Raw genomic sequence first — 27,715 nt, 5'->3', positions numbered from 1 at the left:
CTGACAGTTTCTATTCAGTGGATGAAGACGGGCGACAGCAGCAGGAGGGGGAGGAGTCAGCTGCTGCGTTCACTGTTTGCAAAGTAAGTTGAAATTCTTCTTCTGTGGTTTTTCCCAAGGAATCATCCAAACATCCAGGTGACACTGAAACACCTGAAAAACAAGAAGCATCTCAGGGTTTTCACAGTACAACATACACTCCTGCAAGTTTACTGCAAGTTTTACTGCAAGTTTACTGCAAGTTTACTGCAAGTTTTACTGCAAGTTTTACTGCAAGTTTTACTGCAAGGTTTACTGCAAGGTTTACTGCAAGTTTTACTGCAAGTTTTACTGCAAGTTTACTGCAAGTTTTACTGCAAGTTTTACTGCAAGTTTTACTGCAAGTTTACTGCAAGTTTACTGCAAGTTTTACTGCAAGTTTTACTGCAAGTTTTACTGCAAGTTTACTGCAAGTTTTACTGCAAGTTTACTGCAAGTTTTACTGCAAGTTTACTGCAAGTTTTACTGCAAGTTTTACTGCAAGTTTACTGCAAGTTTACTGCAAGTTTTACTGCAAGTTTACTGCAGTACTTCCACTGCCAGGATTTCCAGTGATACTGCAGGAAGTGGTTTTATGTAATCATTTTATTTCAAACTGTCTCTGGCATCAACAATACTGCACAAATTTCCCATGATGCACTGCAGCTCACAGTGTTTACAGTCTTGTACTGAGCAACTGTACGGACTCTCAGATGAGACGAGGAGGCTCAAGCTTCATCCTAACAGAGTCTTCTCTGCTCTCATTAAAGGTTTTATTATAACCGATGACACATCCTGTTTCTCAGAGTTTGGATGGAGTCAAAGTTAAGAAAGAAAGGTTCAGGGTCAGTCTGTCCTCTACAGCTGGCGGCCCAGACTCACCTGGTGGAGCGGGCCGGGTGGCTGGAAGTCACACCTGGACAGGTCGTTGTTCTTGTCCCGTTTACGACACACCGTTCTGGAAATCTGAAAATCTGCGATGTACCGAACTCCTTTAACAATCTGAAACACACACACACACACTTAGCGAGCGCCTCACATGGATCCGCCCCCTACGCCAGCATGAACCCACGCCTGCCATATTTCCTGCAGATGCAGTGGTTGAACTCTGACCCCGTCATACCTGCTTCTGTGCTCTGTCGATGGTGGCGGGTTTGAAGAGGAAGGCGTCGTTTGATTCGTTGTTGAAGAAGTAGGCGGCGTTGAGGACGACCTGCTGGAGGCCGCGGTCATTCTTGCTGATGTTGCGTGGGGATCCGGGCATGGGGGGGCGGCGATGGCAGCCAGACACCAACGTTACCTCTGGAAGAGACGAGCAGCTACCATCAGAGACGAAGAAGCTTCTTCCTGTTAAAAGGGTGTTTTTCCTTTCCACTGTCACCAAGTCATTCTTCACGGGGGGGGGGGGCATCCGATCGTTCTGTGTTTACAACATGAAGCACCTTCAGCTCTTGCTGTGGTTTGATGCTGGATAAATTAATATTGTTGCCCTCAGGTGTGAATGCGTCTGACTGTCCGTGTTAGCGCTGAGACTGGCAGTCTGTGCCCCGCCCCCACCCTGTGGTAACTGGCCTGCAGCCCCCCCACAGCCCTGACACGCAGAAGAGGACGGACGAGTCAACACTGAGTTTCCATAAAGGTTTTTCAAACAGAGTAGGTCAGCTTCCTGTTTGAGTGTCGTACAACTCAAACACTCCGAACGTTCAGGTATAAACTTCAGAGGAGTTTCAGGCGGGTGTCAAACTGTCAAACAGCCACAGGAAACAGGCTGATGGGATCAGGCGGGGGGCGCTCTGTGGTGATTGGCTGTGGGATGGTGAGTCAGACGGGGTACGTGGTCTGAGAGGAAGCACCATTTTTCTGTGGTGACAGAAGCACTTCCTGTTGCCTCACTGCATTTAAAGACGCTGTGCTGTGTGTTAGCTAGTTTCACACAGAGTTAATAATAATGACACGTGTAGCCATCTTTTAGTTTTTAAGTAGTTTGACCTTTTTAGAGCCTTTTGAAAAATGGCTGACATAAAGGCAGACTCAGCATCTCTGCTCAGTACAAACAGTTTTCACCTTTCATGCTGGAGCGACGAGCATCGCACGGCTGTCACACCTAACGGCGTTCATCTGTCTGTGCCTGTGGTTCAGGTACCTGCAGGTCTGACCTGCATGGATACACGCTCTGATCACAGTTAAAACGCTTATAAATCAAATATGTTCATCAGATTAAAGCCTCACAGTGATTTTCTAACAATGCTGGTTCTGATCTTTAATGATGGTCACACGTGGCTCAGAGCAGCAGCTTGAAATTCACATGAAATCTTTCCTTCCCATCAGCACTCGTGGCGTCACCGCCTCGCTGGTCTAATATTGAGGAAAGTCAAGCTCAACACGACAGACTGAACATGACTTCAATCATGTCTGCAGCCTGAGTGCAAACAGCAACCCGACTTCGTTTAAACGAGAGTCTGAGCCGCCTCTCTCATAAACTGTTTTTAGTCATGCAGCGATCTCTGCTTCTGTTCGGCTGTTTTTGTTTGAGTCTTGCTGATGAGGTTTCCGGTGTTTGGGTGTGAAGGCTGAAGCTGTAAACAGGTCACGGTGAGCGATTAACGGCTGGTTAATGAAACCAGTAACGGTGTTACAGAAACATCCACAGACAGAAGTCCAGCGTTTCTGTTTGTGGGATGAATGTTTGAAGGTTGCCCATAAATCTGCTGACGTGACAAAGTGAGCATCGCTGCAGCAGAAATGTCAGTTAGAAGGTGACCTCAGCGGGTCAGCAGAGGTCAGCGCAGGTGTGGGACGAGCTGACCTCAACATCGTCTAAACACGCCGGCAGGATTGAGACCATCGAGTCTGAAATGTGCCAACGGTGGAGTTCAGTGACGACAGCCTCGTTTAGTTTAAACTGTTTTAAGAAGCTGACACAGCAGCCACATGTGAACAACACTGATGAGGACGATGAAGGCAGGCCGTGGTGACGACGCGCAGCTGACGCTCAGCACAGGAAGTAAATATTTGATCAACTAAAATATCTGAGCGTTTTCCATTAATCAGAAACCAGAGCAGTTATCTTCATCTTCATTTCCTCCACACTAAGCTCAGGTTCATGTCTGGGACAAGTCGCCGCGTTGACGTTGAAGCATAGTTTCTGTTTTAAAGAAAGTGGAGCTGCTGCAGGACCCGACCTGCGTTCAGCTTTAACCTCTGACTGTGCTGAGACACACACAGACTTACCCAGAGCGGCGAGCACCAACACGAGCATCTTCACCTCCATCCTTCTGCAAAGTGTCGAGTCTCAGCCCACAGAGAACCGGTCCGTCCGCCTCGGTGACGTCACTTCCTGTACCTGTTTAGATCAGCGAGGGTTCCTGCTGCACTCTCACATCTGACTCAGCTGATACCAATCAGTCACCTCAGGCTCCACCCCCTCCTCTCTCACCTCTCCCCCTTCCTGTTAGATGAGGGTGAAGCAGTCACGCTCGTTGTGCAAAACGTTTGCAGCTCTGCACATGTGTGAACGTTTATCACAGGCTGGGGACAGGAAGGGTTAATGAGGACTTCCTGACTCTGTGAGACTGCACTTCCTGTTGGCTTTCACTGAGTTTGGCTCAAAGGGTGAACGTGCTGAAGACGAGCTCGGAAACAAAGGAGAGGAAGTGACTCCTGATGATGTTCCACTAAACCCAGAACTGGTCCTGCTGAGACCAGCGGGAGAATAAAAATGAACAAACTCAGCTTCAGGAAACCTCACAGAGCTCGATAAGACAAATATCAAAGCTTATTCTAGAAACAATAAGAGCTCTCCTGAAGCAACAAGCAGGAACTCTATAAATGGGCAAGATGCTTCACCCGCTGCCTCCTGGTGGTGGTCAGAGGTGGCGCCAGTGTCAGCAGCCTCGCCTCTGTCAGTGCGCCCCAGGGTGGCTGTGGCTACAATGTAGCTGCCATCACCAGTGTGTGAATGTGTGGATGACTGGATGTGTAAAGCGCTTTGGGGTCCCTAGGGTCTAAATAAAGTGCTGTACACATACAGGCCTTTTACCATAAATGAGTCCTGACAGGGACTAGAAAGAGAGCAGATTTCTCCTGTTTTGGCTTCCTGTTAAATCCAGAATTCAAAATCCTGCTCCTCACATACAAGGTCTTAAATAATCAGGCCCCATCTTATCTTAATGACCTTGTAGTACCATATCACCCTATCAGAGCACTTCGCTCTCGCTCTGCAGGCCTACTTGTTGTTCCTAGAGTATTTAAAAGTAGAATGGGAGGGAGAGCCTTCAGTTTTCAGGCCCCTCTTCTGTGGAACCAGCTTCCAGTTTGGATTCAGGAGACAGACACTATCTCTACTTTCAAGATTAGGCTTCAAACTTTCCTTTTTGCTAAAGCATATAGTTAGGGCTGGACCAGGTGACCCTGAATCCTCCCTTAGTTATGCTGCAATAGATGTAGGCTGCCGGGGATTCCCATGATGCATTGGGTTTTTCTTCTTACCTCACTATGTGTTAACAGACCTCTCTGCATTGAATCATATCTGTTATTAACCTCTGTCTCTCTTCCACAGCATGTCTTTATCCTGTCTTCCTTCTCTCACCCCAACCAATCACAGCAGATGGCCCCGCCCCTCCCTGAGCCTGGTTCTGCTGGAGGTTTCTTCCTGTTAAAAGGGAGTTTTTCCTTCCCACTGTCGCCTGCTCATAGGGGGTCATATGATTGTTGGGTTTTTCTCTGTATCTATGAAGCGCCTTGAAGCGACTTTTGTTGTGATTTGGTGCTATATAAATTTAATTGAGATGTAATGCTCCAACAATCCATCAAGCGGTGCGGCTTCGTAGCTTAGCAAAGTCGTACTGAAACATTTGACAGATGTTCGAGCGCCGTGAACATAAAATAGTTTCGAGGTCAGTAAACACAACCAGAGTTCATACATAAGGCACACGGGATTATAAGGGGCTCTGTCGACTTTCAGAAAAATCAAAGGATGATTTTAAGTGTTCTTCTGCCGATCATCCTGTTGGTCCGCCCTGTAGTCTTCCTCTGTGTTGCAGACGTGATCATGCCTGTTACATGACGTCCTGCAGCTCATTCAAACGAACTCTTTAATCGTTCTTTCCTTGAGTGTGTAGCTCTGGTTGTGTTTTAGTTTCTTCCCTCTGTGGCTGCTGTCTTATCCTAAAGTTCATTCATCTGTTTGCTCAACTAGTCCTGGTCCTCACTTCCTGTTTTATTCTGATAGTTGTCTCCACTGTCTTTAGTTTTGCGTCTGTTATTCCTGCTGTGGTCACTTCTCAGCGTTAGCATCTGATGGTTTTATCTTATACTATAAGTACCTGGATGCAACTTTTGTTATTTTGTGCTCTATAAATAAAACTGAACTGTAGTTTATCCATCAGCATGTGTTTGTATTTGGGTCCTAAACTCTGCAATTCACGACACATTCATTGCTGCATTGTTCATTTAGTGTCAGGATGAATATGTCTTTAAACTCAGTAAAGTGGATCTGAACCGTTCAGCCATGCACCGTAAGCTGCTCGTGTACAACCCAGTTCCTAAAAGCACTGTGTGCATTTAAACAGAATACAATGATCTGCACATATCAAACTCATATTTAACTCATAATAAATGTGGGAGACAATGAGACCTCAGTTTGACTTCGATGGCAGAGGCATGTCTCACAAAGTTGGGAAGGATGAGTGGAAATGGAGGTGGTGCTAAAACAAAACAGGTGGAGGAAGATTTGGCTACCACTCAGGTTATTTGGAAGCAGGTCAGTCACATGATAAATAAAAAGAGCACGTTGGAGAGGCAGCGGTCCAGCAGTCTGAAGAAGCTGCATCTGTAATCGGTACTCTTGGAAAGGTAAGCTGGAGCTCTTTAAGTTTCTTCTTCTTTAAGAAGTAACTTCTTCAGCTGTAACACCAAACGGTGGAGGGTCCCAGGTATTTAAGCCCTAGTGGGCGTGTCCCTGAGAGGGTCGCTGACCCACTGCTGATCATGTGACTCATCAAATGAGCCAAGGTGTGAAAAAAGGCACGGGTCATTATGTGAGACCCTGCCCACACTATCATGTGACCTATCGAGGTCACCTGATGCAGGATGTGAGTGGGCGTTAAGGCGTCTGGGAAGGATCTCAGACTGGATTATAGATGGCAGACAGCTGGTGTGCTAAGCCCCGCCCTCTGTCCAAAGATGGTCGTTCACAGTGGACATAGATGCTTCCTTCACTCCGTCTGTCTTCTCTGTCCAACATGTAAACATTGGCGTCCTCAAAGAGTGACCTTTGACCTTTAGATGCAGATGAACAGCTGAGTCTCGACCCCTCGAGGTGGCTCTTCTATGTTGTGTGTTTATGAAGTGTGTGTCTGAGTGTGTGTGTCTGAGTCTCTGTGTGTGTCTGAGTGTGTGTCTGAGTCTGAAGTACACTGGGACGTCGTGCTGGGAGAAGACTGAGTATCATCAGCATAGTGAGACAACCTGGAGGAATGAGTGCAGGGACGAGGCTGATGACTGCAGTGGCGCTGCATGAAAAACACGACTGATAAATCAGCGCACGCTCAGGAACACTTCCAGAAGCGGCGACTGTGAGCAGCTCAGCGCGCCGTCCACCCGTGCAGGTTACAGCTCCATCAAAGTCCACGTGACCGGAGAAACAGCACCAACCCGTTGATTTGGATTGTTACTGACCGGTGCATCTTTAGAAATATATTTGCTGATATTTATTTACCTGTGTAGGTGTTCCTAAGAAATATTCCCAAGTATAACTCAAGACTAATCGGATACTTGTTGGCTTGATTGCTGGTTGCTTCACTCTGCATGCCAACCTGTCCTTGGGCAGGATGCTGAACCTTGAGTTGCTCTCAGTGCATGCACCTGAGTGTGAATGTTTGAAACCACTGAAGTATAGAAAAGTGCTTGTGTGAATTTACCATCTAATCCAGTCTGTGTGTTTTTCTCTCCAGAATTGTTCCTGAGAGGATTGTTGTGGTTGGAAAGATTGCAGCAGGAACATCTCAGGTGGAGACGTGTGTGAGGCTGAACTGTCTGCAAACAACCCAATGAAAGTACCTCAGACACAAACATTTACATTTTTATTAGCGACCACTTAAAGTCCAGGAAGTCTTAAAAGCAGCTAACCAGAGCAGCTGTTTGATTTGTAGCTGGGCAGGAAGTTATAAGCTCATGTAGCTTAGCATGTTAGGCTAAGAGTCAAACAACTGACAGACAGCAAACAGGAGGTTTGACGAAAAGCTCCTTTAATTCTGACGTTTATTAAGAGTTCAATCTGAAACATTCAGCAGATGCTAAAGTCAAACACATTCAGTGAGCGTGTGCGGACAGCATGAGTGATGAGGGTTGCAGCCCTTTAGCCCAGACTTTGAAGCTGCCAAGGATGACCATTTCCTGTTTCCAGTCCAGGCTGGTAAAGCGCACCGCAGCTTTTTAACAATCATAACGATCCCGCTACGTTACCCAGTGGCTGCACGGCCACTGTACGCCTACACGCCAAACAAAAGCACCCATCTGAACACCTGCAGAGCCACACCTGCAGCTTAAACCTGAAGTGAACCTCTGATTAAAGGGTCATTCTGCTTGATTTCAGTGAAGAAATGCACGAGACTCATCCCGTTAATTTTAGAAATCCATAACAGCCAACGACTGTTTCAGTCTGACTTTACTATCATTAAAAACAGGCTTTAGTATCCACTCAGGATTTGCAGACTCTATCCGATGGTCTGAAGTCAGAGCCCGATTAGCTTGAAGGTTAGCTTAGCAGTGAATCAGGTGTGGTAGATGGTCCTCCTGGGTGGGCGGAGTCATTAACAGATAATTCTTCAGGGTCTGACAGCAGCGATTGTTATCAGAGTTTCAGGAACATGTGTAGGTGTTCTTCTGTTTGGTTTCACTGCAGCTCTGAAGGTTTGTGCTGGGAAATAATGACTCATCATGGACACAGTCGGTTTCACAGTTAAACACGAGTGCTGGATGGACTTTGAGTTTGAGACCTTCACAAAGCCTGTATAGCTGATATGTATGTTTAACACAGGGGTGGGCAACTCCAGGCCTCAAGAGCCGGTGTCCTGCAGGTTTTAGATATCGCACCTGAATCAAATGATTAGGTCATTGCCAGCCTCTGGAGAACTACAACAAATGTTGAGGAGGTCATTCAGCCGTTTGAATCAGCTGCGTTGGATCAAGGACACCTCTGAAACCTGCAGGACACCGGCCCTCGAGGTCTGGAGTTGCCACCCCTGGTTTAACAGTTTCTCTATGAAGGATCACCATGAGCTCAGTTTGTTTTGGACATGTACAGCCTTCAGTAAGGGACCTGGATGGACCTGGGTGGACTTCCTAAAAAGGAGTGTGCAGACATGCAAACACCAGACTGGTTTCAGATGTTGGTGGAGATTCAACATCAGTTTTGAGACTCTTGGATTTCTGACGGCCTTCAGCAAAGATTGTGAACGGACATTGTGTCCAACAAAGATCAGGACCAAAGAGAAAGACGCAAGGTTTTGTTTACCGAAAGATAAAGGTGGTCTGCACCACGGAGACTGAGACTTAAAGACTCTCAATAACAATCCCGGATCAATGCCCTCAAAATGAAACTTGATGTTTTAAAACCTCTGAAGTTTGACACAGATGTAGAATCCACAGTACGTTCACACATCAGTGGACGTCTAAAGACTCATGTGTTCCCATATCACTCAAAGGATTTTTGTTTTTCGTTTAAAGTCCACCATCAAACCTGCAGTACCAAGGGTGTAGCAGAGAGGCCAGCCCAAAAATCACAATCAGATCTGTGGATGAACAAAAGAATAAAAGTTCTAGACAGAAATCTGCAGTTGGACATCCAGACAAACTTATCTGGACTTGAACATCAGAAACACCCGGACAAACCCCCCACAACGTTCCCGCACCGATACTCTTACAAAACATTTTCTGAATGTCCACACATGGCTATGACACGTCGTTGCCCAGTGCTCACCTGTAGACGAGGACCCGAGTACCTGTCTTACACATCCACCAATCAGGGTCCTGCATTAGGACCATGATTACAACACTTCCTTTTAAGGTTTTCTGCTGAATATTCACTGAGACGTCCTGATTCTGGACCAGAAGTCTGTAGACTTTCAAAGAGAAGAATCAGTGTGCATAAAAACCAAACAGACAATAAGAAAGAATCATAAACGAATGTTTGTCCACATTTCATAACCAAACTGAAGTCCCAGCCTGACCTCCGGATGCTAAACCTGCAGAGACCATGACAGGTGATGATGTGTCTCTACCCTCGGACACGGCGTCCCAGCCGGTGGGTTGTTGGTGTTTCTGTGTTGGTTTAAAGCCAAAAGGACACGATGAGGTCATCGGATCAGCTGACAGAGTTCAGCAGTTTGTCCAAAAATATAAATAAATGAATAAAAAGTCTTTTTCCTGATATGCAAACAGGAAGCAGCCGAGTCCACCTGAGCACAGGTGTGTGGTGATCTCTCCCTTCACACTCTTGTGTTTATCATCTCTGTAGATCCTGTTACAGTTTGGTCCCGTTTAGCCTTTTATGTCTTTAAGTGTGAAGAGAGCAAATTTACAAAAGAAGAATGAAATCCAAAAAGGTCTCACAGGTGTTACATGGAGGCCAACAGGTGAAGTCCAGAGCTAAACCAGGTGAGCTGATGGTTTCCTGCCACAGAGCAGGATATAAATATTTAACTTATTAGTGCTGCTGATGGTGTTCCTATAAACTCCTCCTTTTATTCAGGCTGAACATCTGACATTAAAAACTTGCTGTGAGAGAAACTGTGACACCCTGAACGTTAGCATCACCTCCAGGGTTCATTCGAGCTTTTTGATTCACGTCCTGCAACAGTAATGAGGAACTTTTCATGCAGGTGCAGTTAAAGTGATGGAAATGAGAGTAATCACACCAAAAATGTTCTTTTAAACAAACTGCAACGCCAGCAGAAGCTTTAAAAATGCTGCTGGTTCTTTGTTCTCACACATCTCCTCTCCTTGGATCCGATTGGCCCTTCAGAACAGCACAGCGGCGTGTCCGACGCCATCGTGCGCTCACAGGAAGTCCTCCAGTTCGAGATGACGGCCAACATGCTGAAACACTCACTGGGGAGCTGAACTCCAGGGGAAGGTGAGGGTTCGCTCCGTGATCTTAGGCTACCAGTGGTGATTCTTGGAGAGGTAGGCGATGAGCGCCACGGCCACGCCCACATAGATACCTGTCCCGATGGTAATTGACAGGACGGCGAGGAAGAGAGCCCGCCTGGAGCTGGAGCTGGCCAGGTGAAAGTCTCCTTTGGACACTGCCTTGTTGGTCTGAGAGGGACAGAGACGGAAAAACAAGTCAGACAAAGGTTAGCTCCTTATTTCGTCCGAGTGACACGAGCTGGGAAAAGAAACACAAACACAGGAAACAAAGGTGAGCTGGAACGGCAGTGACAGTGGGAAACTGGGCTAAAGCATCCGTCCACTGTGGGAGGAAGCCGGAGAGAAACAGGAACAAGAAGAACAAACCTCACCGTGAGGCAACTCCACCAACCACTGCTGCTGTTAGAGGATTCAAGTCTAGTCCAGGTACAGTGGGGCAAAAAAGTATTTAGTCAGCCACCGATTGTGCAAGTTCCCCCACTTAAAATGATGACAGAGGTCAGTAATTTGCACCAGAGGTACACTTCAACTGTGAGAGACAGAATGTGAAAAAAAAATCCATGAATTCACATGGTAGGATTTGTAAAGAATTTATTTGTAAATCAGGGTGGAAAATAAGTATTTGGTCACCTCAAACAAGGAAAATCCCTGGCTCTCACAGACCTGTAACGTCTTCTGTAAGAAGCTTTTCTGTCCCCCACTCGTTACCTGTATGAATGGCACCTGTTTGACCTCATCATCTGTATAAAAGACACCTGTCCACAGCCTCAACCAGTCAGACTCCAAAGTCCGCCATGGCCAAGACCAAAGAGCTTTCGAAGGACACCAGGAAAAGAATTGTAGACCTGCACCAGACTGGGAAGAGTGAATCTACAATAGGCAAGCAGCTTGGTGTGAAAAAATCAACTGTGGGAGCAATCATCAGAAAATGGAAGACATACAAGACCACTGATAATCTCCCTCGATCTGGGGCTCCACGCAAGATCTCATCCCGTGGGGTCAAAATGATCATGAGAACGGTGAGCAAAGATCCCAGAACCACACGGGGGAACCTGGTGAATGACCTGCAGAGAGCTGGGACCAAAGTAACAAAGGTCACCATCAGTAACACACTACAACGGCAGGGAATCAAATCCCGCAGTGCCAGACGTGTTCCGCTGCTGAAGCCAGTGCATGTCCAGGCCCGTCTGAAGTTTGCCAGAGAGCACATGGATGATACAGCAGAGGATTGGGAGAATGTCATGTGGTCAGATGAAACCAAAGTAGAACTTTTTGGTATAAACTCAACTCGTCGTGTTTGGAGGAAGAAGAATACTGAGTTGCATCCCAAGAACACCATACCTACTGTGAAGCATGGGGGTGGAAACATCATGCTATGGGGCTGTTTTTCTGCCAAGGGGACAGGACGACTGATCCGTGTTAAGGACAGAATGAATGGGGCCAAGTATCGTGAGATTTTGAGCCAAAACCTCCTTCCATCAGTGAGAACTTTGAAGATGAAACGAGGCTGGGTCTTCCAACATGACAATGATCCAAAACACACCGCCCGGGCAACAAAGGAGTGGCTCCGTAAGAAGCATTTGAAAGTCCTGGAGTGGCCTAGCCAGTCTCCAGACCTCAACCCCATAGAAAATCTGTGGCGGGAGTTGAAAGTCCGTGTTGCTCGGCGACAGCCCCAAAACATCACTGCTCTTGAGAAGATCTGCATGGAGGAATGGGCCAAAATACCAGCTACTGTGTGTGCAAACCTGGTAAAGACCTATAGTAAACGTTTGACCTCTGTTATTGCCAACAAAGGTTATGTTACAAAGTATTGAGTTGTATTTTTGTTATTGACCAAATACTTATTTTCCACCCTGATTTACGAATAAATTCTTTACAAATCCTACCATGTGAATTCATGGATTTTTTTTTCACATTCTGTCTCTCACAGTTGAAGTGTACCTCTGGTGTAAATTACTGACCTCTGTCATCATTTTAAGTGGGGGAACTTGCACAATCGGTGGCTGACTAAATACTTTTTTGCCCCACTGTACACCTCAGTATTTGTTACCGATCCTCTGGTTCAATCAGGTGATGAAGATCTGTCTCCATCTTCTCTCTGATGAAACCTGCAGCGTTCAGGTCTGAACTTAGGGGGAGACGCCACGTGTGACGGCAGATAATCAGCTTTACAAAGAGATGCTGAGCAAAACAGCAGCAGAAGAAATGAGATTAAAAGGCAGAGCAGCAGAGAGGAGCCATCAGTCCCTCTGCTCTTTAATCGCGTTTTAATAAAGATGATGTGATCAAAGCATCCTGCTTGGTTTTTGACCTCAGGGCTCTGTTAGATATCTGCTCCATCAGCTTCTGCTTGGACTCCACTTATTGAGTGAGTGGACCTGAAAAATGTTGCTAACATGACGGCGATGTGCTCAGCTGTCCGTCCTGACAGCGTCATACAGGAGGACCAGACCTGAGTCTGTCTGAATATGTTTACTGCTTTAACGTGTGTCACAGCTGACTGACAGAGCAACACTGTGCAGTGGGACTTGGGCGAGTAACAGGTTAAAACACCAAATTCATCAAACTTCCCGACTGAGACAGCAGCTTGTTCTGTTTATCGGAGGAGTCTGGTGTATGTCAGAGCTCCGAGGCTGATGTTCGCCGTGCGCTGACAGCGACCATCTATCTCTGTGTCAGGTGACAGCTGAGCTAACTCTGTAAACCTGATTAACTGGCTCGTGGGCAGGAAATAACCACTGTAATCACCACAGTTTCCAGTAAGAATGAATTAGTTTCCTTGTCATAGCACATGACAGGGGGCGCCAGTGAGCTCAGGACCTCCTGTGACTGGTCCAGTGGGGAGATGCTCCCACTGTGTGTGTGTGTGTGTGTGTGTGTGTGTGTGTGAAGCCACAGTTATGTAACAAGCTCAAACTGTGTGTGTGTAGCCAGGTTTTGCTGGCGTTGTGGGGTCCTCGGTGTGTTTAGAGACAGGTCTTTCTGACAGGGACAAAAGGGAAATGCTTTTTAAGGTTAGGGTCGTCCCAGTAGTAGTGTGAGTTAATCTCCAGGAAATGAATCTGTGTGTGCGTGTTGGACGTGCTCTGAAAGCACCAAATCAGATTATAAACAGGAGCTTAACAAAAACAGATTGTTTCAGTCTGCACGGCACCGTCTGCTCTCAGGACACTTCCAGCTGTTTGTTCTCTCAGTAAAAGTGTCCTGGCAGCATTTTCTCCTCCATCATGAGACAAAAGTCCTGATGTGGCTTCATACACATACATCACACTGTTCACCGTAATCTGTGTGGAAGCTTGTCTTCCTGTGTGAGCTCAGCTTGTATCGTCCTTGATTTTAAAAGTTATTTCCTGGTGTTTGACCTGCTTGCCTCTGTTAGCATCAGACTGAGGTTACATTTCTACCCTCTGTACCTGACATGTGTCTACCTGAAGGTCCAGGGTGTTTGCCCTGTTAGTAAACTAACTGCAGCAAATACAATAAAAACTAGTTAAAGAAACTTGAGGACTGAAGCTCAGTGTGGAGCAGAGCGTTCAGACGCAGCCGTTTAGCATTAGCACGTCCAACGACCTGCTCATTACAAACGACCTCAGGTCGACTGGCTGCAGCCGCTGTCATGTCAGCACGTTTAGAGCTGCAACATCTCCACGGGACTCAAAGAAGCATTATTACTGAGAACATGTGTCATGTTTCTGACCTTCATCGTACCTTTAACGACGCGCCTGCTCTCAGAGAGGCTGTGGGACTTCTTAGTGTTACGGTTAAAGGTTTGATTCTGGTGTTTCAAACATGATGTAACGCTCACTCTGTGAGCAGGATCCTCTCCTCGTGCTCAAAACGTTTCAAATTTTCACCTTTTTTAATGATTTTGGTTTGATGAACCTCTGACAGAGACAGGACAACCATCCTCCTCCTCCTCTTCCTCCTGCCGCAGTGCTTTCTGTTGTTTCTCACTGACAGATTTCAGTGTGGGAAGGGTTGTCAGTGGCAACCAGCCCAGGCTCCCTTGAAGCTGTAGGTGTGCAGTTGCCATGGAAACCACATATGTGACAACCAGAAAGCTTGTTGCCAAAACCCTCCGCCTCCGATCGCTCCAGAGCTCCATTTAAACTTTTCAGCATTTTTAGCCGCTTCCTTCAGACTTCCTGCCGTCCAATCAGCAATCGGCAGTCGTCAGCCGCCATTTTTTGTCAAACTAACAAAGCCTGCAGAGAGTCTGGAACAGGAAGTTCAAACCTCGTCTACAAACTGTCAGACTGATGCTGGGATCAAGTCTTTGTTTTAATTCTCACTCTGGAACTTTAAGCATGACTGGACTGTAACCAGAGAGCGTGACTGTTTCCTGTTTTATTTTGAAATTCCTGGTCTGTGTGTAGCTGTCTGCTGGTTCGTGGGTTTATTCCTTTCACCTGTTCTCCTTCCTGGACTCTACCTGTGTGAGGTCACAGGAGGCGGAGCATCTCTCCTCCTCCAGCTGACTGCAGATCAGTTATGAAAGGTGAACTGTGTCAGTGTGTGTAGACGCAGCTCTGAAGCAATGATCCACACACACACTGACTCATCAGTGTAACGGTCACTCGACATGTTCAGGTCACGTGATCATGCAGGTAGTTTATTCCAGCATCACGTCTCCATCCCACAGACAGACAAACCACAGCTGCTAACTGTTAGCAGTGACCCCATCATCACATCTGTTAGCATTAACGTAGCAGTTAGCATCTGTTAGCATTAACGTAGCAGTTAGCAGTTGTTAGCATTAACGTAGCAGTTAGCATTTGTTAGCATTAACGTAGCAGTTAGCAGGCTGTAGTTAGACAAACAGGAATAATTATCGCAGCTGAACGATATCGATCGTGTCAGAGCAGAGGACAGGCACGCGGAGAAGCGGGGGGGTTGATGCTGTGCAGCGCAGCCGAACGGGACAGAGAGTCCAGAGTGCGGAGAACCAATCAGAGCAACGAGAGCAGAGCAGCCAATCAGACGCTTTCAGGCCTGACGAGCAGAGCCAAGAGAGCAGAGCGAGGCTGCAGGCGGACGTGGACGTGCAGTTTACAGCCAATAGTGACGAGATTCTGAGCACTCAGCATGTCTGCCTGTTACCTGTTATCGTATCTGCAGTTTGTTAATGTTGCCACGTTTTATTCCAGAGCTTTAGTCTGAACTCTGTAGGACGACTTGAGTTCTGTTGTTAGTCTTTTCATTCAGCCCTCTGTGGTCGCTGTGCGGTGGTGCGGTGGTTACACACTCACGGCGTGGTGCGGCTGACAGGCTGCTGTGTGGCGTCTCTCACTCAGTAACAGGTGTCTGTGTAGTTCTGTGTTACGTCCACACTAACGTGTTGTTTTCTCTCGGGTCTGGCCGCCCGTCCACACTGAGACGCCGTTTTGAAAACGCTCTCGAAAACGCACACATTTGAAGAAGGTGCTCATGCGTCGCAGTGTGGACAGCGAAAACCGAGAAAACGATGACGCATGTTAGTCATGTGATGCAGTCATGTGACCAATTAAACTAAGATAGCGGAGGGCGTTACACAGCAGCTGTTTTGTTTGACTGTACGCGCTGCAGAGAGCTTTTCCTCAAATTCTTTAATTCTCTCTCGCTTTAGCAACTTTGTACTTTTGTGTTACTCGCAGCAACGACTCCACCTCATTGTGAGTCCATTTAACAAACTCGTGCTTTTCCTCGACATTCTGCCGCCACGTTTCAACGAGACGGAAGTAAATAAGCGGCAGACAGAAATGAGGCAGGTCGAATCTTCTTGTGTTTCACGGATGTGCAGCACTAGAACGTCAGCGTTTACGGCCGTTTCAATGTGGACGCACAACTCTGTGAAAACAACTGAACACGCTAGTGTGGACGCGGAGCGTCTTCAGACGAAAACGCCGTTTTCAAATCTATCGGGCCAGTGTGGACGCAGCCTCACACAGACTGGTTCAGGGTGGACTCTGCATCTCGCCCTCTGGTAGCTTGTTAAGGACCAGGGTTTTAATAGTTTTGCAATTTTCATTAGTTTTTATTTTTATTTAGTTTTGACTTCAGATTTTCAATTTTATATCAGTTTTAATGAGTTTTTACCAATTGTTTGCTAGTTTAGTTTAGTTTTTATTTTTTGAAAATCCTTAGTTTCAGTTTAGTTTTGATTAGTTTCAGTTATAGTTTTAGTCGTGTTTGCAATAATTAAGTGTAACAAAATCCCAGTTTCATCATATCAGTCATTCTGCTCATCCTTGGGTATGTTGCTATTCCAGCTACCATACTGCACCCTGCACAGGTCGCCTGTCTGTCGCAGGGCTAACACGCAGAGACAGACAACTCACATTCCCACCTATGGGTTCTTTAAATAAATAAATAAAGGCAGATGAACAACCATTGATACCAGGCAACTATAAAATGTATATCTTGGCCCCAATGAGACTATTAACTCTCGCAGCACCGGGTGTTCGTAATTTTGGTTCAAGTGAATTGATAAACTTTTTGAAGGTAATTGACTCACACAGTTGTGTAGATATCCCCGTCCTGTTGTCTCGGGATGCATCACGCTGCCTTGCCTGAGGTTAGCTTCTGTTTTCTGGGGATGAGGGTTGAGTGTGCTCCCTTACCTTCTCAAGCTAAGCTAGGTTAGCCTTCTTGTGTGAGCTTTTCAAGTGCACTTTAAGGTTTGTGGGATTTTTTCCCTTTAGAAATGTCCCTCATAATTTGTCTGTTTCCACTACAAGACACTTGCTTTATCCAAAACACAGTCATATTCAAAGTAATCCCAAATTGGACTCTGGCTCCCGACTTTTCCTGACATGATTCTGCGCGTGGACGGAGCAGCGACACAGACGACTCGACTAACGTGCTGCCACCTGCTGGCATAATGAGACACAGCAAGAAAAAAATCTGGAAACTAAACTTCATTTTCACCCTTGACTCTTGTATGACACGCACACATCAATGAAAACTAAACACATTTTTGCTATAAATTCAGTTAATTTTAGTTAGTTTTGTGAACACTCATTATAGTTTTAGTTAGTTTTCCTTTTTTTGTTTTTATTTTTATTTCCGTTAACGAAAATGTTTTTTCACTTCTAGTTTTCGTTAACGATAATAACCTTGTTAAGGACAGATGTATTTAACACTTTAACACAGGGGTGAAGACCTCGAGGGCCGGTGCAGGTTTTAGACATCACCCTGGGTCAGCTGACTCATGTGATGAGTTCTTTACCAGGAGAACTCGGAGAACTTGAGGAGGTCATTTAAACCAGCTGACACGTCTAAACCTGCAGAGCACCGGCCTCGACTTCTTCACCCCAGCTTTACAGCCTAACCTGCTGCTGTGACAAACATCTGGAATCTGAACCATTTGCTCAATTAAAGGAATTCCAGTGGTCTGTGCTTTTTCAGAGATTTAAGGGTTATTACAGTAAACCTGGGCACACTACGTAAAGACGAAGGTTGGTGGAGAGAAGAGTTTTCACCGTCGTTTTGTTTTTCCTGTTTGCCGAGATTTGAATCCCTGCCTGGGATTACCATAACGGCCCTAACATCAGTGAAACACACAGTCAGTGCTTCATGTTCAAGAGTAATTTGACCTAAAATGCTCCCGTTTGGAGGGGTTACAGTCTCAGTTTGTGCACTCGCTATTGTTTCCCTCGTTCATGCACATCGCAGGTTAAAGTGTTCGGGGTTCACTCTTCAACACTGCAGCTGAGCCTCTGGCTTCAAAACACGAGAACTCTTTGATTTCTTATTTCAGAGAAACGTAAACATGCAGCTGAGTCCTCACCTCGTGTGACAGGTAGAAGGCGGCGATGCCGAGCGGCCAGAAGCAGCAGAGCATGGAGAAGACGCTGAGGCCCAGGTGATCTCTGGGAGGCATCAGCAGGAAGGCGTCCTCGCTCTCTGATTCACTGGAGTAATCGCTCTGATCAAAAACACGAATCAGTCACTCACCTGGAGCAGCTTTTCAGGCGAGAAGTGTATGTCTGTGTCGCCACCCACCTGTCAGTCAAAGAGGCCACGCCCCCAACAATGCAAACCTTAACCCAGGTGAGTTATTAAAACATCCTCCCACACACAAGCTGTGTCCCAATTAAGAGACCGCACGTTTGAAGTACGCGCACTACGCGTACTACGTACGGTGCGTACTATAAGTACGAGAAGTGCGGAAGTGAGAGGCTTGTGAAATGGGACGGTCTATCCTTGGTCGCGCTGTTCAGGTTGCCTAGCAACCATGATACTAACCACGAGAAACGTCTCATACAGCTTTGTGTGACAGAAATGAAGGAGAAAAATGTTTTGTTGGTCAATCATTTTTGTCATGACATCACTTTGATTAGTTGAGTATCTGAGGCTGAGACCACAGGACTGTAAAACATGATTGTTGGGCTTCATTTCTGTACTGAACAGTTATTACAAGAGTAGTGAGTAAATAACAATTAGCTGATGTTGTTCATGAGACTAAAGTCATCTCACTGTGTAATGTAAATATAATATGGCCAATATTATAGTATTGTCAGATTATTATGATATATATATATATATGAGGCTTTACAACTAAGTTAACGCTGAAAGTACAAACATCACTAGTGTCACATAACTTTGCCGACATGTGGCCAACAGCAATGTTTTAATGTTCTTCATTATTAAACATTCGCACATGAATAAGTGACGTCATGTTCAGTACTTACTTTTGACAGTTCACTCTTCGGCCGCTCCCTTCTGCCGTATTTTGCGGCAAAATTATCCACACCCACCGCCATGCTATGAATTGTGGGATATATGGGACCACGAAGCGTGCACCGGACCACGCTTGATATTTGGGGAAATCGACGGTGCATTTGGAGTATGCGTTTCAAGTACACTTCGAATTGGGACAGCCGTCGTCGCGTGGCGGTGACGTAATCACACTTAAAATGCGTACTTCAAGCGTGCAGACCCTGAATTGGGACACAGCAACAGTTGTTACTTATCAGGACATGGAGATTTTAACGCAGGCGTGTATGGGACTGACTCAGTGCTGCTGCCTCTGCTGGTCACCAGAGGAACTGCAGCACATGGAGCTTCCTGATTGGTTGTGGCCTCACGTTTGTTTCCACAGACGCAGCATGAATAAAGAGAGAGGCCGTCAGCTGGCTGTGGGGTTTGAGGGTGACACATTCAGGAGGCTCGCATCACGCCTCAAGTCAAAATGGAGGCAGCTGTAAAACGTCTCGTGGTGCTGTGACGTCTCAGATGGTGTTTGTGTCCCTGCTGCAGAGGACTCGGGTTCACATCCTCACAAATCTCCCCCAAATGTCCTCACAAATGTCCTCACCCATTACTGATTTAACTTAACCTTCTGAAAAACAAACTTCCTGTGAGCTTCAAACTCCTGGGCTGGTTTCACTTCACAGCTTCAGGTGATTCACCAAAATGTGACACACACACTCTCCTCGTGCCTATGGTACGACAACTTTTCTCCGTGCCCCTGGTACACTGCGCAGAAACACCTTGCCACACTCTCACACACTCACACACACACACACACTCTCACACACTCACACACACACACACACACACACACACTCTCACACACTCACACACTCACACACACACACACACACACACCCATTAGAGCTGCAGAGTAGATTAACGCTGGACTTCAGTGAGACAAAATCTCAGCTAATCGTCTCTGATGCGATTGGCTGTTAGGAGGTCAAACGTGTCGCTCAGAGAGCTGCAGCTGAGTGCTGATCTCACTCTGCAGGAAGCACTCTGACTCCCAGCACGCACCGATGGACGGACTTCCATCCACCTGTCTGTCTGTAATTCCCTCTATCCCTCCTTTCATCCTTCTATCCCTCCTTCCCCCCTTCCATCCTTCCTCCCACCTGCCCTCTTCAAAAATCAGATGCAGATGTTTCTTTACTAGCTTCACTTCCTGTTATCCAGAGGTGTTCCCAGGTCAGACAGAACGTTAATGTTTCCATGAGTCTGTATGTTCTCAGTCGTCCAGGTCATGGTGATCTCAGGAGCTTGAAGTAACTCAAAGGAGCCCGCCCACTTTTCCACATCCTCAGACTGTGATCGTTCTGGATGGATCGGTGGGGTTTCTGTATGGACGACCACAAGAGCCACGCGCATCGGAAAACATTCTGCTTAATTAATGAACTGTAGAATAAAATCTGTAAATTCATTTTTGAATTCAAATTTTATAAACTGCATTTCAAAATCCATTTCCTGTTCGCTCAGGGATTAACATGTCTGTGTCTGACCAACCAATCAGAGAGCTCCTTACATCCCACGGTGTGGCTAATTTGAATAGCAGCAGGATTTTTAAAGTTGTTAATCCAACTGCTAATCCAACTGCTAATCCACATGTTAATCCCTGAGCGAACAGGAAATGGATTTTGAAATGCAGTTTATAAAATTTGAATTCAAAAATGAATTTACAGATTTTATCCTACAGTTCATTAATTAAGCACATTAAGCTCTTGTGGTCCTCCGTATTTCTGGCTAAAACATTTCCAAAGAGAAGCATCCAGGAGCAACCCTGATCTGAAACACCTCCTTCATGCTGAGATCCCTCAAAGTGCAGGTTCCTCCCCTGATCTCTGAAGAGCCCCGACACCTTCAGCTGTTTCTGCCCCTTGGATGCCACAGCTCACAGTCACAATAGTAAACATGTACGTTTATACCCAAAGGGGAGCAACCAGCAGGTCTGAAGTAGTCAGAACATCTGCAACACTTGAAACCTTTGTGTTAGAGCATCTGTGAGCGACTGATGATGACCTGAACTCACTAAGATGATGAGCCGGCAGCCAAAACGCTGCTTCAGAGCTCAGCTAAAACAGCAACACCGCAGACACTTTAAATCTTTCCTGATGTCTCTGATGACAGCAGAGATCAGCTGATATCAACTCTGGATGTGCTTCATGAACGTCACCTACTGCAGCACAGACAGCTTTGTGTTCACACGCTATTTTATTTCGATTTGATGGCCTGACCTCCATCGTGGCGAGCTCGCTGACCACCAAACCAAGCCTCACGAGCTGACTCACAGTGGCTCTCATGTCTTCCTCTGTTAGATCTGACTGGACCACTAATCAATGTCCCACTGTGGTTGTTGTTGTCATAGCAATGACTGTAAATGGCAAAAACACTGGTGTTTCAGCCATGCTTCCTTGGTGTGGTAGCCCCCACGAGGAAGCCCGTTTGACTACAGAGACGTTTCACAGCAGCATCTAGTGGACATGAGAGGAACTGCAGCCTGTTGTCCCTCAGTGAACGTGTCGATGACACTTTTCACTCAGAGCTAGAAAAAGAGTCCCGGCACTCGTTCTTCAGACCGCTGCCCTCACCTCGGGTCAGGAGGCAGAGTGGGTCATCCACCAATCAGAAGGTCGGTGCTCGTCATCAGAGTGTGAGTGTGTGAACATGAGGTGAGCTTATTTACCTCGAGCTCCTGGAAGTCGTCATCGTCGTCGATGTCATAGGACAGCGTGTGAATCTTTGCCTCCTCACCAGAGAACTCCAGATACTTCCCGTCAGCAAACAGCAGCACCTCCTTCGTGGAGACGGCGGCGGCAGAAGAAGAGGAGGCTTCTGGTCCAAGTCCCTCGATGAAGGTGGTCTCACAGCAGTCGCCTCCCCCGGCCTCCCCCCAGGCCCGCAGGACACTCTCCGGGCACAGGAAGAGGCCGGGGGCCGGCCTGAGGCGAGGGTCTGGCACCCCATGCTGGGGCAGGAGAGCGCTGGGGTTCAGAAGCTGGGGAGGACCCCTGCTGTGCTCCTGCTGAGGGGAGGCGCTCACCACCACGTGACCCTGATACTGAGGAGCAGAGTACACTGACAGTAGCACCTCCCGAGGCTCCGCCCCCAGCCTGTGCGTGTTGATCAGGCCATTTTGTCTGCAGGCTTCTCCTCCTCCTCTCCGTGAGACGCTCCCAAGCCCGGAGGAGGTTTCAGGCTCTTCTCGGCTCTCCTTCTCTCCTCCACCTTCCATCTCTCCTCAGAACTCGTTTCCTCCTCAAGGGGTCTCTCAGAGAGGTCAGAGGTCAAGGGTCAGGCATTGCATACTGAACTTTGCTGGAAGACAGAAAAAGAGAAGATAGAATAGAATAGAATAGAATAGAATAGAATAGAATAGCCCTTTGATGTCATTGTGCTGGTGTTCCACACCAACTGTGGCAGCAGGAATAAATACAAAATGAGACACACGGCGCATGCTGGAGAACAACGCAGGAAGTGCAACGAAAGGCGCTGGTCTGTGTGTGACGGTCGCTCAGAACACGGCTCAGATTGGTGTGGCGAGTGGGCGGGGTAACAGTCCGAATGGCCCAGGGGAGCCTGGAGGTGTGGGACCTGACCGACCCAAGGCGTGGTGCAGAGGGTGGGTCAAACAGGTAGTGGGCGGGGTCTGAGGGGATCTCTGTGAAAGCGTCCTGCTGTCCTCACAGCACGGACACATGCACCCGTGGTGTGTGTGTCAGAGGATTCACCTGCTGAGCTGCATCCAATGAGATTGATAAACACCTGAGGTGCTTTATGTTTTGGCAGGAAACCATCAGCAGGAGGACAATCTGACATGCGGGGACATTTCTGCTGAGTTTGCTGCTTCATGTTTGGACCAGATGATGGTCTGTTTGGAGAACCTTGAACACCTGAAGCACCTGGTATATCAGAGCTCTAATAGAGGATCTTGTGCCTCGGCCCCCCCTCCCTACAGCCTTCAGATAGTGTGCTGCTTCCTTGGCTGTGGTGTTGGAGGTGTTCCTGACGGTTTTGGTGTATTTGTGACTCTGAGCTGCGGCTCACATCAAATAATCCACAGCACATTAATAATAAAGCTCATCTTCAAAGCTGCGCCCCCACCACCACCACCAACAGGCGCACGTGCATGGACCGCGCGCACACGCACGTGCACGGATGTTTACAGAAAAACCCTCATCGTAAACCCGAATACCGACACTCACCGGTCTGACGTCAGCACGGTGATAGCCACACGCGCGCACACACAAACACGCGCACATACTCACCTCCCAAGGTGAGACACGAGAGCCGTCCATCCGTTCATCGTCCATCCATCTGCGCATCCAGGCGTGACAGCGACCCCCGCGGCCGTCCCGCAGCCGCGTTGGGTGCGCTCTGAGCAGGCTGAGAGGCGGCGGGTTCCCGATGCGAAGCTCCGTATTTCCAAAAAAGCCGCAAGAGGAGAGAGGCGGGCGGGCAGGTGTCCGTCTGCTCCGAAAATGACTCTCCTGCAGAGAGGAGGTGGAGAGGAGGAGGAGGAGAGAAGAGGCATGTGCGCTGAATACAGAGGAGGTGTGTGTCAGCAGAGACGTCCTCCACAGGGTCCTAAAGCCCCTCAGATCAAACATGACGAAACGTCCAGGTTTGGACTCCTGAAGTCAGACCTGCTGACCAATCGCAGGCTCCGCCTCTCCCGTGGGACATCTTTCTCAATAAAGAACATCTGAAGATATTTGCTCGGACTTGGAAATGCTTTTAGTTTGGAGTTGATCCTGATCTGCATCCACGGATTTCTGAAAAAATGCAGAAATTCAATTAATGTTGAATTTTTTGACATCTTCTGTTTTTAGCTGGGAGACATCGTCCTGATGTTCTAATATTACAAACCAAGTCTGTTCCACATCTCCTTCACACTCAGTTCATGCATGTTTCCACAGGGATTACACTCACAGGCACCAGTACCCAGGAGGCCAGGCAGCTCCTGGAGCAGGAGGAGGCTTCTGGACTGGAATGGGAACGTCCGGGGTGCTTGGATATCTTTTGGGTCGTCAGGGGAGCCAGCCCTACAATTCTATGACTACGTTCACACTGCAGGTCTTAAAGCTCAAATCCGATTTTTTTGTCTACAAATAAAATGCGACAGCAAACACGCTCTAGTGTGAACCCTCAAAGCGCCCGCATGCGCAAACGAAGACGTCACACACGACGCACTATGTTTAGACCCAGACCAACAGTGTTGTTTGATTGTTTCAGACTTTACGTTTCCCAATTATTAGTTATAACATAACATAAGTTATTGTGTTATCTACAATTGGCCTAATAATGATCCTTGTTGCTGTTTTAGAGGAGCGGTGCTTCAAAGGATAGTTACAGATTTCTGTCAGAATCTGCAGATTATACAGTACAAATAAAATGTTCACGTTTCTCCAACGTTGTCTTCCCAACAGTTTCACTAACATCTACACGGGCCGGCCAGGAAGCGTTCACAATGTCTTCTCCGGCGCTGACAATTGGCGTCTGACTTGTGTCGGTGACGTAAAAGACGAATTTAATGCGACATGACCATCAAACAGCAGTCGCTTCCTAAAACATCAGATATGTATCGGATTCAGGACCACATACGAAAGTGACCCAGGTCGGATTTGTGCCGTTCACACTGTCAGACCATGATCGGATATGAGTCGCAGAGGGTCAAAGAAGACGGATTTGATGCGCTTTCGCCTGCAGTGTGAACGTAGCTTTAGATGTCTCAACTCCACCTGCTGCTTTTCATGCAGAAACAATCTAGTAGAGACTAAACAAAATATAAACGAGGGAAGAGTCAAGAGAGAGAATGTCAGGGTGAGATATTCCATCAGGCGTCATGGAAACAGGACATTTTAAAACGAACCACCCTTTCTGTCATAAACACTTTTCAGACAGAGTACACGCACTAAACTTCATCAGGTCCCATTAAACCTGGTATGAGTGATGGTTTGATTTCATCAGTGTGTCACATCACTGTGGACGAGGAGCTTTTGTGCATCATGGACAAACATCTCCACTTTGTTCTGGTTTGTTCCAGTCCGGTGATTTCTGCAGTCAGGACTCTGCAGACCTGAGCAGAACTGCCGTGAGAGAGGAGGCATCAGGTCACCAATGCATCAGATCAGGTCACCAATGCATCGGATCAGGTCATCGATGCATCTGATCAGGTCACCAATGCATTGGATCAGGTCACCAATGCATCGGATCAGGTCACCAGTGCATCTGATCAGGTCATCAATGCATCGTATCAGGTCATCAATGCAGCTGATCAGCTGCTGCTGCCGAGCCCCGTACCTCCAGTGGAAGCACTGGGGACGGAGTCAAGTTTCCACGCAGTTGTTAATTCATTAACGTTGATGTTATAGATCTTGGGTTGGATTTGAACTCTTGGGACCTGCTGAAACCCCGCCCACCTGCTGTTTGTGTGGGGTAGCCAATCAGAGGTAAGCTGTGTGGAAAATGGGGAGGAGTTAAATATCTCGCTTCAGACAGAGGATGAACTGCGGAGAGACCGGTGTCAGGTAAAGAAGGATTATTCTGAACAGGGACTCATGCACAGCTGCTTTCAGAGAGTCCAGGAACAGACCACACGTTACCCTCAGGAGGGAGGAGGTGACGGAGGGGAGATCAGGATGAAGCAGAGACTTTTGGAGGAGGCTGAGGAAAAAAACGTCAAACATCTGAGTGAGAAGAACTTGTCAAAGCAGAAGAATAAGCTCCAAAATAAATTCATGGATAGTAATCGAAACGAAACAGGATGTAGGGCACGCTGTACGCAATGATGGAGTCCTCATTCCCTGTTATCCCGCTCCACCCACACCACCTTTTTTTTAAAGCAAGCAGGAGTGTTTTTGTGTGTTTTACTGTGTAAGATTTGTCCTTATGTTGAATATGAGCTGCACAAAAGGGAAGTGCTGAAGCAGCTTAAAGGTAAAAGTGCCTTCAGTGATCCACACATCACAACATCAGACTCCTGCAGAGGGAAACATGAAAAATGCTGCATCACCTTCACGCTCACTTCTGCACAGCTTCATCCACCTCACAGGTCCAGGCAGATCTAACAGATGCAAAAAAAAAAAGATGCAGCACACTCAGGGCCCACAGTCACACGCTCACGCTGAGGCCTGAATGTTGGAAAATGAAAATCTGATTTTGTCTTGAATTTACTCATTTTTATCTTCACGACTCAAAATTCTTTAGAACCAAATTTCCAGCTGACTCCAAACTTCCTTTCCTGTTTTCATTCTTCGGTCAGTTCCTGCTGCAGTTCACAGATTAAACGTCAGCACCCCCTGCAGCTGTGGACGCTTTACTGCAGGCTGCAGTAAAGGGGAGTAACAGAGTACATGTACCGCCGTTACGTATTTAAAATACAAAATATGAGTAACTGTATTCCGTTACAGTTACCGTTTAAAAAGGTGGTATTTAGAATACAGTTACTTTGTTGAAATAAATGGATTACACGGCGGTACTTCCCTGTTTCATATTGTGGCGGGTCAGGACTGTTTGGGTTTTGTTTGACAGCTACGTTCTGTTGTTCCAGGCAGCGTTACGGTTGCCATGGTTACAGGGTGACGCTCTCTCTGCGTGTTTCCTGGGTGAGAGAGCGCCTGTTGTTGTGCTAAGCTAACAGGCAGAATGCTACAGGTATAGCTCTAAAGAATGTAGCATCATGGGCAGTGTAGTCCGTGCTGCAGGGAGAATGGACTGCCATACCCGTTATGTGTCTGTGAGCGAGGGAGGGAGAAAAAGGAAAAGTACGAGCTGTCATCGAGCAGAAACGGGAGCTGGAAGCATGTAAATATAATAATAACCACTGCAGCCAAGAAGAGAGCCTGACGAGCCCAGCTGTAAGTAAGCTATTAAGACTCGACTGTACACCGTGTTCGTGTTTTCCTCCAAAAACAATAAGTTCTGTTGGAGCAGCCTTTCAACGCCTCTCTCTGTCTCTGCTAGCAAAGTTGACCCAGACAACAAAGTAAAGCTAGTTTTCAGCTATGAGCCGACACGAACCCACCGTATTAGCCAGAGGTCCCTTTACTACGGTTCGGAGCCGCGGACCTTCAGTAACAGTAATAAATCACAGCAATAGTACATTCATGTAGTTGTAAACAGCATGATAATATATTAAGTAATCCAAAGTATTCAGAATACGTTACTCTCATTGAGTAACGTAACGGAATACGTTACAGAATACATTTTGGGGCATGTAATCTGTAATCTGTAATGGAATACATTTTAAAAGTAACCTTCCCAACACTGACTGCAGCACACACACCTGTGAGCCTCCAGGCGCTCCTCCCTGCAGACTGAGGGGAAAGCGTCAGGTAGTGAAAAATGAAGAAAATACAAGAAATTAAAAACTGATATTTAATCTTTAATCAGTGTGAAATGGGATGCTCGTACATCGGAGGAGGACCCCGGGACAGGAGGAGTTACTGCCATGTCTGTAACTCAGAAAACAGAACACTTTTGTTTTTGGAGCTTTCCTCTCCAAACAGCAATAATAATATTAATGTGCAAGAGTTAGCCAGGCCCTTCCTCCATTCACACTGAGTCCTTAGCTTAATATATATCACCTGTACCTGACCCCCTGCGGTTACACTGTTACTTATACCTGTTTGTTGCACCTGTGTACCTGTTAGTTACACCTGTACAGACCTCTCTGATGTGTTCGCCTTTCCTGTTGGACTCGTTGGGCTGATGTCTCACTGCCGTCCAGCGGGGTGCGCGCTACTCATTCAACCGTAGTTTTGAACCCAGCGAAGAAGAAAAGTGTCGGCGCGTGCGTCCAAGAAGA

General features: G+C 47.0%; 2 protein-coding genes across 4 annotated transcripts; both read right to left on the bottom strand.

Annotated features, from left to right (window-relative positions):
- On the bottom strand, positions 1–3,537 carry cst7 (cystatin f). Its single transcript, XM_087849874.1, has 4 exons — positions 3,250–3,537; positions 1,142–1,320; positions 901–1,020; positions 1–153 (listed from the first exon to the last, which is right to left on the bottom strand). The coding sequence occupies exons 1-4, from the start codon at positions 3,287–3,289 to the stop codon at positions 70–72; spliced, it is 423 nt and encodes a 140-aa protein (XP_087706000.1). The 5' UTR covers positions 3,290–3,537; the 3' UTR covers positions 1–69.
- Positions 3,538–7,087: 3,550 nt separating this feature from the next.
- Positions 7,088–25,039, bottom strand: syndig1 (synapse differentiation inducing 1). 3 transcript variants are annotated; one of them, XR_015719904.1, is made up of 5 exons: positions 23,175–25,039; positions 21,593–22,224; positions 17,942–18,079; positions 8,999–10,338; positions 7,088–8,810 (listed from the first exon to the last, which is right to left on the bottom strand). XR_015719904.1 is itself a non-coding variant. In XM_006806856.3 (5 exons), the coding sequence occupies exons 3-5, from the start codon at positions 22,139–22,141 to the stop codon at positions 10,180–10,182; spliced, it is 846 nt and encodes a 281-aa protein (XP_006806919.1). In that variant the 5' UTR covers positions 22,142–22,224; positions 23,175–23,681; positions 23,839–25,039; the 3' UTR covers positions 7,088–10,179. The 3 variants fall into 3 exon arrangements, 2 of the variants coding, with proteins under 2 accessions (XP_006806919.1, XP_087705999.1); XM_006806856.3 differs by having other exon boundaries at positions 7,088–10,338; positions 23,175–23,681; positions 23,839–25,039; XM_087849873.1 differs by having other exon boundaries at positions 7,088–10,338.
- Between the last annotated feature and the right edge of the window lie 2,676 nt (positions 25,040–27,715).

Source organism: Neolamprologus brichardi, chromosome 13 (genome assembly GCF_056152115.1).
Source record: "Neolamprologus brichardi isolate AB-2024 chromosome 13, ASM5615211v1, whole genome shotgun sequence".
Taxonomy (NCBI): domain Eukaryota; kingdom Metazoa; phylum Chordata; class Actinopteri; order Cichliformes; family Cichlidae; genus Neolamprologus; species Neolamprologus brichardi.
Note: the sequence above shows the minus strand (reverse complement) of the source record. Positions and strands in the feature narration are given on the sequence as shown.

Coding starts and splice junctions, on each gene's coding strand:
- cst7 (XM_087849874.1), bottom strand. CDS start 3,289: ATGGAGGTGAAGATGCTCGTGTTGGTGCTCGCCGCTCTGG. Junction 1,321..3,249: donor GTTGGTGCTCGCCGCTCTGG/GTAAGTCTGTGT, acceptor CGTCTCTTCCAG/AGGTAACGTTGGTGTCTGGC. Junction 1,021..1,141: donor TCGACAGAGCACAGAAGCAG/GTATGACGGGGT, acceptor TGTGTGTTTCAG/ATTGTTAAAGGAGTTCGGTA.
- syndig1 (XM_087849873.1), bottom strand. CDS start 22,141: ATGGAAGGTGGAGGAGAGAAGGAGAGCCGAGAAGAGCCTGAAACCTCC. Junction 18,080..21,592: donor ACGACTTCCAGGAGCTCGAG/GTAAATAAGCTC, acceptor GTTTTTGATCAG/AGCGATTACTCCAGTGAATC. Junction 10,339..17,941: donor CCTTCTACCTGTCACACGAG/GTGAGGACTCAG, acceptor TGTCCCTCTCAG/ACCAACAAGGCAGTGTCCAA.